Here is a 12594-nt window from a genome sequence, read left to right as displayed (position 1 = left end):
TTATACAATAATTTATATGTTCAGTTTCATTTTGAAAACCTGTTAGGTAGTTTCTTAGGTTTCCTGTAAGAGTTCTCTGAAAAAGACATTTGATGTTAGCCTTGGATTATGCATTACAGCACTTCCTGCCAGGGCCAGCATGATGTCTTACTCGTACCGAACACTGAGAAACTCTAGCTTAATTCAGTTGATTGGAGTTCTGTGAATAAAATGGAAAGCCCGGTGTGGTGGCACATACCTGTGATCCCTCCCGCTCATTCAGCTCTGCAGAGTTTGAGGACAGAGTGGACTATGAGACCCTTGCCTCAAAAACAAAAGAACACAAGCAGAAGTGAAGTTGAAGGTCTCTGAGATCCTTTCGTTTTAGAGTACCCCATTTGTTAGGAAATATTCCTAAACGAAAGCAAATTGTAACATATTTGAATACGTTGTAATATATTAATATATTTGAGTGCAAGACACAGTTGAGGTATAATCTAAGATGCTTAAAACATACTTTTATTTCTGAACACCAGGATAGTATTGTGTGCAAACATGGTGGTTCTTGCCTGTAATTCTAGAACCGACGAGGCTGAGGCAGAGGAATTGTGGGATTGAGGCTAGCCTGGTCTACAGATATACAAACTAAGGGACAAAATGAGAGCCAGCTCAGTGGTTAATGATTCTTATTTCCCTTCTAGAACGCCCGTGTGGGGCAGCTCACATCTGCCTGCAACTCCAGCACCAGGGGATCAGACACCTTCAGGCCTCTGCAGGCATCCACGTATAGGTGGCATACGTAACACACAGACACATACACCTGTACATGTAAAATAAGATCTTTTTTTAAAAAATGGTTTATCTATGTTTATATCATGTGCACTGGTGTTTTGCCTGTGTGAGGGTGTCGGATCCCCTGGAACTAAAGTTACAGTTGTGAGCTGCCTTGTAGGTGTTGGGAATTGAACTTGGGTCCTCTGAAATAGTAGCCAGTGCTCTTAACCACTGAGCCATCTCTCCAGTCACCAAACAACAAACAAACAAACAAACAAACAAACAATAAAAAGCAGAGCAACACTGGAGATCTGTGACCATGTGTGTCTGTGCTGTGGCCCAGCCCTTGATTCCTCAGATCTACCCCGGCAACCTACCTCCTTAACTTTACCTCACCGCTCTGCCCCCCCCCTTCCCTCCCTCCCTCCCTCCCTCCCTCCCTCCCTCCCTCCCTCCCTCCCTCCCTCCCTCCCTCCCTCCCTCCCTCCCTCTCTCTCTCTCTACCACCGTGGCATCGCTCTTAGCGGGGATGAAAAGTGACTGAGCCCAGCACTGAGGCTGCTGTGGAAACCTTAGAACAGCTTGTTGCCCCCGAGCTTGGCGCAGCCTGCTGCTGATCGTGGGGTTTGCAGAAGCCACTCCACATCTGCCAGTGGCTTGAGGGTGAGAACACAGAAACGTTCTGTGGCTCGCAGGAGCTGAGACTTCCTGGCACCTTCTCACAGCTCTTCACTTCCTTTCGCAGCCAGCAGCCAGGCCTCCCGTGCCTGCACACCAGGTCCCACCCTACAAGGCTGTCTCCGCCCGCCTCCGGCCCTTCACCTTCTCCCAGAGCACTCCCATCGGGCTGGACCGCGTGGGGCGCCGACGGCAGATGAAAGCATCCACCGGTGAGTCTTGGGGCTTCCTCGAGGCCCCGGAACCTTTGGTCTGGTGTCTGGGAGTTCGAGTCACCCAGGTGATTCTGTACCTTCTCCATCTTTCTTTCGGTCAGGGCAGTGCTTCGGTAGTTACCTGGGTTACTCTGAGTTTTAGACGCCAGCTCTTCCTCTTATGTCTCCACACCTAAGTTGCTGCAGAGCCATCCTGGTGTAGAGACCCAAGGCTCTGGTGTGGAGGATGTTTTTGGTACGTTTGTTTGTTGAAGGCTGTAGGAACACCATGCCAGATCTCACCTAGCTTCTGCCAGCCTCAGGGCTCCTTGGCTGGCCTGTGCAGCCCCATCTCCACCTGCATACTCTGTGGCAGTCTCCCTGCTGCAAACACGGGTGCCCACATTTCCCCCTCTTGTAAATACACCAGTCTCACTAAGGTGGTCCCCCAGGCTCCAGTGCCCTCATCTTAACCATGCCATCTACAAAGACTGTTTCCATCTAGGTCACAACTGGGGACTCGGGGTGAGGATGCCGTTGTCATTTGGGGGGTTCAGTGCTTCAGTGGTTGTATCAAAGTCTCTCATGCCTGCATGTGCTTGGCTACCAACAAAGACTAGAAAAGCTTGAAAGACGTTGTCAGGCTGTTAGGAATGGAGGGGTTTCTCCCCAGCCCCTACACACAAGCACCCTATTTCATGATTTATGTATTTTTTTAATTAAAAAAAAGCATAAACAAAAACCTTTAGGGGTCTTTGGTTTTAAAAACATCAAAATTAACTGACTTGTTTAAGAAAAGGGGGTGCAGCCGGGCGGCGGTGGCGCACGCCTTTAATCCCAGCACTCGGGAGGCAGAGGCAGGCAGATCTCTGTGAGTTCGAGACCAGCCTGGTCTACAAGAGCTAGTTCCAGGACAGGCTCCAAAGCTGACAGGCTCCAAAGCTACAGAGAAACCCTGTCTCGAAAAACCAAAAAGAAAGAAAGAAAGAAAAGGGGGTGCAGACTAACTATGTTGTCCAATTGGTGGAGTACCTGCCTAGCCTTCACAAAGCCCTGAGCTCGGTCCCTAGTAGTACATGAAACCATGCATAGTGGTACGTGCCCACCATCTCTGCACTTGGGAGATGGAAGCAGGAGAATCAGAAGTTCAAGGTCCTACTCAGTTATATAGTGAGTTTGAGGCTAACTTGGTCTACGTGAGACCCTAACTGAATAGGGGGCAGGGTGGAAAGAGGAATGGATTGGAAGGATGTCAGGTGCCCCGAGAATGGCTGGAGAACTAGATAGGACATGTACAATGTCAGGATTGCCCCCGGTAGTCACGGAGCCCCTAGAAGCAGTGTCGCAGGGCATTGTACCACCAGCCTGTCCTGCCCTCCTGTCATACTTCACGAGTATGGAGACTCTAGCTGTTTGAGCTCAGTGGCCTGTTCACCATGTGGGTGGCGTCCCCCTGCCTCTGCATTTTGCAGGTATTTGGTTCCCTGCCGTCAGTGTGTGCCCAGGTGGTGCCAGGAGCGGACTGGTCCCGACAGAGCCCTTCCTTGGTGTGGGTCCACTCACACTCCCTGCTCCCTCTGCAGTGAGCACTGTGTGTCAGAGGAGAGCGATGAGCAGGACAGAGCTCCCTTCATCCCTTAAAGCCCCGTGAGAGACAGTGAATCAGAAGGGAAGTGTTTAACAGAACAGGGACACTCTACAGGAGAAGACGGCAAGGTGGGAGATACTCATGTCCAAACCATCCCACCCCACAGTGCTGTACCTACCCCAGATACTATGGGAATGCCCCTCCTTCCGTGGAGATAACCCACAGGCTGGTCGCTGCATCCAACCTCGCTAGGCCGCCGGCCTTCGTCTGTGTGATAATTCCTGCTTCCTCTCTGGCTGCTCAGGTGCCTTTCTGGTGTTTCTAACCCAAGCAACACAGAATCATAGTAGAAAGTGGGGAAGGGAAAGACGTAGGTCTGTGAACTGGGTGCATGTGCATCCATGGTGTTGCAAAAGGAACTTCCTTTAGAGCCAAGCCATAGGGTTTTGACTCGGCAACCGCTCTTCTGGCTGTCTGCTGCCTGCTTCTCCCAGCACCTCTTACCTCATAGGGATGTGTTGGACAAAGTGGTCCTACTTCATTATCCGTTATGTTCTTCTTCTCTTTTGATCAAAAGTCAGTTTGCTTACAAAAACGTATAGTGCCTCAACTCTGGGCCAGGGGCTATTGCAGTAAATCAGGATGCAGCATTGCAGAGACTACACGGATGACTTCTGTATTCTTGGGTTTCATGTCCTCTGAGTTTACCTGCCACAGACTGGAAATACTGCGAGGACGTATCTTTACTGAACATGCCCAGGCTCCTGTGCCTTGACCCTCACACATGCTGCACACTCCAGCCTTTTCATGACTAGACGGCTGAACAACTGTGCACGTGGTTTTTATATTGTACTAGTATTGTGAGCCATCTAGAAATGATTTCAAGTCTATAGGAGGATGTGTGTATGCTGGGTGCTATGGTCATGCTATTTTAGGTAAAGGGGCTTGAGTATCCAGGGAGGAGCTTGGCATCCAAAGGGACTTGGATACCCAGGGGTACTCTTCATCCCAGCATTTGAATACATTCCCGATGGGCTTGCCTACGCCACTAGTGATGCTTGTGGAGAATAGGAAAGGGCAGGAATGACACCGAGTAGCAACCTGGGCGATGAAGAGATAGTGAGGTCCCCTAAAACAGCAGCAGATAATACAGGGAGGTTTAAAAAGGAGGCCAGTGACTGAGCTCCAGAAACATGGCCAGAAGAGGGCGCTGTGGTCAGAGGCAGTGGCTAAACAGAAAGCATCTCGTGTCTTGGGGTTCTAAGTACAATATGGAGTGATTGCCAACAGGAAAAAACAGTGTATTCTGGTTAGTGCTTCAATTAAAGACAACAGCAGATCTGGGCGTGGTGTCACAACCCTTTAATCCTAACACTCAGGAGGCAGAGACAGGTGGAACTCTGAATTTGAGGCCAACCTGAGCTACAGAGTGAGTTCCAGGACAGCCAGGGCTGCACAGAGAAATCCTGTCTTGAAAAACAAAACAAAAAACAACAGTAAAACCTGTGTGTGTGTGTCTGTGTGTGTCTGTGTGTGTGTCTGTGTGTCTGTGTCTGTGTGTGTGTGTCTGTCTATGTCTGTGGGGGTTGCACAAGCACACCACAGGGTATGTATGTAGATGAGAGAACAGCTTGCATCTTCCTTTCCACCGTGTGAGTCCTGGGGATCAAACTCAAGTCGTCAGGTTTGGCCGGAGGTACCTTTCCCTTCTGAGCCATCTTACCGGCTCCTGGTTTGTGCTCTGTTTGGAAAGAAAACATGGCCAGGCCTATGTGGTCGTGTGTGTGTCTAATCTCAGGATGTTAGCCAAGTTACTGTGGGCTTTACAGTGAGTTCCAGGCCAGCCTGAACTGTATAGCAAAATCCTATCTCAATCAACGAATCAATAAATAAAACTTAAAGATTGAAAGCCAGAGAGTGAATGAAGGAGAAAAGCAAGTACAGTAGTTTGGGGTAAGGCGAATGAAGAGAAGAAAGATGGGCGTGAGGCTGCTGTATGAGGCCCACTGAGCATCCACAGTGGCAGTGACCACAAAAGCTGCTAACAGTTCCCGTGGGCGTTCATTTCCCTGCAGCGAGAGGAGGCTGCACTGACAAGCCCAGGCTCTGATTCCGCAGGCTAGAGCTAGGATGTCCCAGGGAAGGGCTTTTCCCCTTGGAGATGAAATGCAGTTGGACAGAGCAGTGCTCAATGGGAAGAGGACATTTTGCAAGAGTAGCTGCTTCTGTGTTTACTCCTGGTTTCCGGCTGTGGCTTAGCATCCGCCAGTGACATGAGTCACAGGTTCACAGCATGTGCCCCTGCAGGGTGTCATGGCAGCACCAGGGCATGTCTCCAAGCTTCCTAGACCACTGGGTTTCACTGAGGTGGTGTTGGGTGTGAGCCAGTCACTGGGAAGTTCTAGGTGGCATCTGGGAGACGCCATGGCTGTTTAGGAGACTTTAGTGATACCAGCAAAGAAATGGGCGTAATCTGTGTCCAGCACAAGTGGCTTTTTCAGTGAGGACAAATCATTGCCCCTCTGTTATAAAAATGTCCATTGTAATCAGCTTCCCACAAGTAGCTGTCTGGTTCCTACAGAGAACCGTATCATTAGCCCTGGTGAGGGCAGGCCCTGTGGTCTAGCTCAGGCTGGCACCCTTTCTGCAGCTATGGCCTGATGGGTGCTTTGTTTCTTAGTGAATTCACTGAGCCCCCCTTCCCATCAAGATGAAGAGAGAAGTTAGCCGATGCCGGCATCAGGAGCATCATGCCCACGTGCTTATTAAACAGCATCTTTCGTGGTTCACTTTGCAAGCTTTGAAGGTCTTCTGTCAGTCACACTCCTGCCCCCACGTTGGAGGCCCAGTGTTATTGTCAAGCCATTAGCTCCCAAGCATCCATGTGTGCGAGCTCACTCTGTCTGGAGAATTAAGATGCACCTCTTCCACTAAGGGTTACTCTGTGCTGGGTGCATAATAACCTGGGAAAGGATGGAAGGCTGTCAACAGGAAAACGACTTACTTAGAACACCTGCCCAAAGATGACCTGCTGTGTGGGGACCCCAGATGCAGGGCCCTCGGTTTCCCTGTCACACTTGGCTGACCAACAGATTTTGTGCTTTATTAATCATGTGACACCTTAATGGAGGTACTCATCAGCTTTGTTCCTAGGGACCCCCAAGATCAGTGAGACACAGCTAGAGATGTCAGGAGTCAGATCATGGCCCTACCGCCTGGGGCAGCAGCTACCCACTATCCCACAACAGGAGATTGTTTCACTTGTATGGCAGTTTAGGTCTCCTGGGCAACTACGGCATCTCTGGCCTGGATGCCCAATCAGTCTGTAGCTTATAGATGCTGTTGTAATGCTCACTTGCTGGCCTGTGGATGATGTGGGAAATCCTTCTGTATATGTGTTGCTTTTATTGGTTAATAATGAAGAAGCTATTTCGGCCTGTGATAGGGCAGAATAGAGTGAGGTGGGAAAAAAGCTAAACTAAATGCTAGGAGGAAAAAAGGTGGAATCAGAGAGAAGCCATGTAGCCACCAGAGACAGATGCCTCCATTAGAGTCTGTTGAAACTTTTCCGGTAGGCCACAACCTCGTGGTGATGCACGGATTAATGGAGATGGATTGGTTTAGGATATAAGAGCTAGCTAGCTATATGCTTAAGCCATTGGCCAAACAGTATCACAAATAATACAGTTTCTGGGTGATTATTTCAGGTCTAAGCGGCCTCCCTTAACAAATTGGTGCCCAACGTGGGTCCTGTTGTTGGGGCTCCTGTTGGACCATTTCTGTCTCCCGAGTTCAATTCTTTCTAGAAGCTAAGAGGTTATATTAGTTACCTTTCTGATGCCCTGGTAAAATAAGCAATGTACAGACGTTTATTAGGGCTTGCTGTTCTGGAGGGATAAGAATCCAGCCTGACAGAGGCGAGAGAGGAGGGGTTTAGGCCAAGCGTGGCAGCAAGTGGCATGCCTGGCAGCAGGAAGCTGGCAGCTCACACTTCAAACACAAAGCAGAGTGGAACTGGGGTAAGGCAGTTAGCTCTCGAAGCCTCCCCATGATGTACACTTCCTTCAGGAAGGATGCACCACCTTCCTAACTAGTGCCACCAACTGAGGACCAAGTATTCAAATACACGAGGCTGTAGGGGACATTGCCCATTCTAACCACCGCAGTCCACTGTCTGGCCCTGTAGACTCACGTTCATACCAGATGTAAACTGTGTTTAGTCCAAACCTTCGGAAGCCCCCTGGTCCCTTCTTACTTTCAACACTGTTTAAAAGCTCAAAGTTTCTGTGAGTCAAGATAATTTCTTAACTGTGGCCCCATACCCCTACGAATTAAAAAGCAAAGTAAAATACTTCCAACATGGCACATAGATACATTCTGTGCTGGTTAATTTTGTTAGCTTGAGGGCTGGAGAGATGGCTCAGCGGTTAAGAGCATTGCCTGCTCTACCAAAGGTCCTGAGTTCAATTCCCAGCAACCACATGGTGGCTCACAACCATGTGCAATGAGGTCTGGTGCCCTCTTCTGGCCTTCAGGCATACACACAGACAGAATATTGTATACATAATAAATAGATATCTAGATAGATAGATATCTAGATAGATAGATAAAAAATTTGTTAGCTTGATACAAACAACCTAGGCATAGCTGGGAAGAGGGAGTTGAGAAAATGCCTCCATAAGATTCACCTGTAGGGTATTGTCTGTAGGGTATTTTCCTGATTGATGAGTAATATAAAAGGGCCCCACCCCCTGTAGGCAGTGCCATCCCTGGGCAGATGATCCTGGATGGGTGTAAGAAGGCAAACTGAACAAACCAGAAGGAGCAAGCAGCATTCCTTCACGGCCTCTGGTCTCTCTTCTCACACGCTTGTCAGGACTAGCTGTGTTCTCTCTAGCTCTGGGCCCTCTCCTAAGTGTTCTATTTAGAAGCCAGCCTTATCTTTTGGTAGCCTGTGAAGGAAGGCCCCTGGGCAGTCCTGGGAATACCTTTCTCCAGCATGGGTGTGGTGTTGGAGATAACGGAGTCAGGGCAGTGAATCACAGTGGCCCTTTAAGTGTCTTTCTGAAGTTCCTAGAGGTAAAAGCGCTGCGGTCAGCTGGGTGTGGTGGTACTGCCTGTGACTGCAGCACTCAAGAGGCTAAGGCAGGACAAGAGTTTAAGGCCAGTGTGGGCCAGATAGTGAAACTACCCTCACTAGGGCTCCAGGGATAGGTGCCAAGGCCTTGAGCATGCTCTGTCGCTGGCCTACATTCCCAACCCTTTAATGTTTTTTTAGTTTGAGTGTCCCTCTCTGTTTCCTAGGCTAGCCTTGAACTCGCTGTGTAGCCTGGAAAGCTCGTACACTTAGCATCCTGCCTCACAGTCCACACTGTTTAGAGTACAACACGTGCTGCCATGCCTGGCCTTCGTACACCTTCTTTTAACACCCTTCAGGGAAAATGTATTTATATTTCTGAGTCTGCCTAGCCCGTATATTTTACCAAGTCATATTTGATACTTTAAAATTTTTATCCCAATTTGCTCTTAGAATAAACTTGTGTTCAAAAAAGAAGACTGTCTAGTTTCCTTAGTGTCTGTGTCTGTGTGTGTGTGTGTGTGGGGGGGGGTTAATATGTAAGTGTAGTACCTCAGGAGGCCAGGGCATTCCTCTTGAGTTACAGGCATTGCTGAGCTACCCGATGAGAGTGGTAGGAACCGAACTTACGTCTCTGAAAGACCGCTAACGTGCCTTTTAATGCTGGGCCATCACCTCCGCCCTGTTATAGTTTTAAAAAACACTTTAGCAGTTCAGCAGGACTAAAACATGGGTTCTCAATGGGTGGTGGCAGCGAATGCCTTTAATCCCAGCAGAGGCAGACGGAACTCCGTGAGTTCGAGGCCAGCCTGGTCTACCAGAGTGAGTTCCAGGACAGGCTCCAAAGCTACACAGAGAAACTCTGTCTCGAAAAACAAAACAACAACAACAACAAACAAACAAACAAAAAAGAACCATGGGTTCTATCCCCAGCATCTTTAAAAAGTAAGTCGGTCAGTAAATTAGTAGCATGTTAAAGCGGCTGGTAGTAACGAGAGACAACAAAGGAAGAGTAAGGAGGTTTAGTTGGGGGCAGTAATAGCAACTAGAGGAAAAAGATCTCCTGGAGGCGAGTTAACTTTTGTTTCTGTTTTAGGTTGTTTTGAGAGAGAGGGTCCTATCGCATGTCCTCAGCCACTTCTGCTGCTGCATCCCCGCGCTGGGTTCTGAGCACATGCCATCGTGCTTGGCTTGTTTTTCTGATCAAAACATGTAGTGTTTCCATGATTTAATTAACTGTGTGTGCATGCATGGGGAGGCCAGAGGACAACTTACAGGAGTCTGTTTTCTCTCTTTTCTGTGTGGGTCCCAGGGATTGAGGTCAAGTTGTCAGCCTTGATGGTGAGCAAATGCCCTCACCCTCTGAGTCATGTCAATAAACTTTTTTTTTAAAAAAATGGGGGGGGGGTTGATTTTCAAGACAGGGTTTCTCTGTAGCTTTGAAGCCTGTCCTGGAACTAGCTCTTGTAGATCAGGCTGGCCTCGAACTCACAGAGATTTGCTTGCCTTTGTCTCCTGAGAGTGCTGGGATTAAATGTTGTGCCACTACTGCCTGGCTTTTTTAAAATTTAAAAAAAAAAAAAAAAAGAAGAAATTGAGATAGGACTCTTTCTGTAGCCCAGGATGCCTCAAATTAAATAGCTCGGATTGGCCTCACATTGGCAAGAGTCTTCTTGCTCTAACCTCCCAAGTGCTGGAATTATAAGTGTGAGCCACATACCCAGTGTGAACTGACTTTTTATGGCTTTACATAATCCTTCTAACTTACTCCATAATCACTCAATTTAATTATTATTCTCTTTCTCATACACACACACACACAGAGAGAGAGAGAGAGAGAGAGAGAGAGAGAGAGAGAGAGAGAGAGAGAGAATCAGACCAACCTAGTCTAGATTCCTAGTGTACCAGGCCGAATCTGCCAGTCTCCCTCAGAAGATGATGCGTTTCTAGCAACTTTGTTGTAGACATTGAGTCATCACCTCATCACCACACACATAGAATCAACTGCAATTTCTGTCCTCCCTGCCCCACCCTGGGCCCGGGATCCAACCCAGTGCCCTGCATATCCCAGGCCAGTGCTTTACCACTGAGCTGTTTCCAGCCCTGCAACTCCAATCCTTCCGCACAATACAGATAAAGAACAACGTCTTCTGCAAAGGACACTCGAGTCAGATCACAGTTGTCCTTCCTATCTGTGGGATCCACACTTCCTAACTGAACAAGTCTCAGATAAAGACATTTGGAAGAAAACTTGCGTGCAGATCGGACGGAAACATTTCCCTCGTCATTATTCTGTGTGTTTACAGCCCAGTGTAATCCTTTCTCACCGTGTTTGCATGGTTTGGGGAGTTGCAAGTCATCTAGGAATGATTAAAATCTGGGACAGGCTGTGTATGGATTCTGTCTTAGGGATTTGAACATCCCAAGGGGCCGATGTGGAGGGGGCTGGCCGACCGTGAAGCACGCTGGTATAGCCAATGACTGGTGAGGGGAGGAGCCTTGAAAAACCTGCTCTGCAGTTTTAAAAATGCCCTGTTTAGCTGCCAGGAAGAAATCAAGTGAAGTCAGATGCAGTAAACACACACACACACACACACACACACACACACACACACACACACACACACACACACACGTACGTACATACGTAATCCCAGCACTGGGAAAAGCTAAGAGCAAGAGTCTGAGACTGACCCCAGTTACATGAGGGTCCATTTCAAACAAATTGTGAAAGTATTACAGAGGACTGCAATTGGTCACTGTTTTTATAGCGCTCTATACAAACAATACAATACTAGAACTAAACATGGAACAAGAATTACATTTTCAAAATAAATTTTTTTCTATTGTTTTTGGTTTGGTTTAGATTTTGGGGGCAGCGTCTCACTGTGGAGCCCGACTAACCTGGAACTCACTGTGTAGGTCAGGCTGACCCTTCTAACTGTCCCATTCTGAGAGCTGGAGTTATAGCTATATAGCACAGATATCTCAATGATTAAAAAAGAAAAAAAGAACTTCAGCATATGGCACACTGCCTTTTGCCTTAATAAGAATGTGAGAACTGTTTTTAAATTCTTTTCTTCTTCAAGATTTCCTTTTCATTTTGTACAGATGTGTGTGGGTATATGTAGATGATTGTAGGCACCCAAAGGCATCATGACCTCCTAGACCTGGGGTTGTAGGCAATTCTGAGCCTCGGGGCATGGGTGCTGAGCATCGAACTCAGGCCCTCTGCAGGAGCAGTGCACTTGCCTACCCATCTAGGCATCTCTGTAGCCTTTCAGGACCATTTTAAAGACACTGTCTGCCCTTTAAAAAAAATAAATAAACAAAAGAAAAAAGAAAAGGCAGTGTCTTCCACCCCAGAAAACCTTGTTGCTTCTCAGTTGACGCAGCGGTTCCCCCGCTATTACCTACGTGGAAAACTTGCCAGGAGCATGTGTCAGGGCCAGGAGCGTCCGAACGGGTAGTGGGAGAGCTCCAGTGCCATCGTTCTGTGTGTACCCTGTGGGTCCATAGTTACTGACATCTCCAAACTGGTGCTGGGCATGGCTTCTGACCAGAGTCTTAAGTGTTGGTGCTCCTCCCAAGATATGGGTGCCCAGCAGGGAGGCATGAAGTTAGCCTTGTAGGAGCTCTGGGAGATGAAAGCCACTCATCTAGTGGGCACTTAGGGCAGCTGGAAATTCCCTCTGATCCAACCTGCTGCAGGCTCCCTGTCCGGCCCCTCCCTGGGCTCCGCCTCCTCCCTTGACCCCACCCTCTCGCGGCTGCTAGGCAACCTACCAGCGCCTCCCTTGATGGCATCATGTGCTAAACATACAGAGATTTAAGCTTGCTTTGTCTAAATAAGAAAATGTCCCAGGCCTTTTCCAGTGTTTAGGGACCAGTAGTTTCAAAATTCAATTGTGTAAATGCAGAGGCGCTTGCATTCCACCCCCCCCCCCCATTTTATAGTGAACCAACCATACACCTAAGTCAGTACAAAAATTTATGCACACATTTTCTTTTCCCTAATTAAAGAACTGATATCAGTTGTGAGATCACCTTGGTGTTGATTCAGTGTTTGGGTTGTTGATTGTGTGTTTTGAGCCTGGGTCTCACTCTGTAGCCCTGGCTGGCCTGGGACTGACAGAGGTATACCTGCCTCACACAGCACGGTGCCTGGCGCTGCTTCTGAATTTTGTTTTTTTATGATCGGTTGCTAAGTGTGAAACTGTCAGGAACTGCTGTCTGATCTGCTGTGAGGGCCTGTTTGGTATCAGCTAGGGAAGTACCCTGGCTGCTCCAAGCCTTTCTAAGTT

The 12594-nt window shown here is 48.2% G+C and overlaps 1 protein-coding gene across 4 annotated transcripts in view; it reads left to right on the top strand.

Moving 5' to 3' along the window:
• Spata13 (spermatogenesis associated 13) overlaps positions 1-12594 on the top strand; it is a 133824-nt gene that overhangs the window by 76653 nt on the left and 44577 nt on the right. For all 4 annotated transcript variants that reach the window (XM_038309791.2, XM_038309792.2, XM_038309788.2 and 1 more), the window contains exon 4: positions 1499-1643. In XM_038309791.2, coding sequence (XP_038165719.1) covers positions 1499-1643 — 145 coding nt within the window. The remainder of the gene's footprint in view (positions 1-1498; positions 1644-12594) is intronic.

The sequence above is a fragment of the Arvicola amphibius genome, chromosome 13 (genome assembly GCF_903992535.2).
Source record: "Arvicola amphibius chromosome 13, mArvAmp1.2, whole genome shotgun sequence".
Taxonomy (NCBI): domain Eukaryota; kingdom Metazoa; phylum Chordata; class Mammalia; order Rodentia; family Cricetidae; genus Arvicola; species Arvicola amphibius.
Note: the sequence above shows the minus strand (reverse complement) of the source record. Positions and strands in the feature narration are given on the sequence as shown.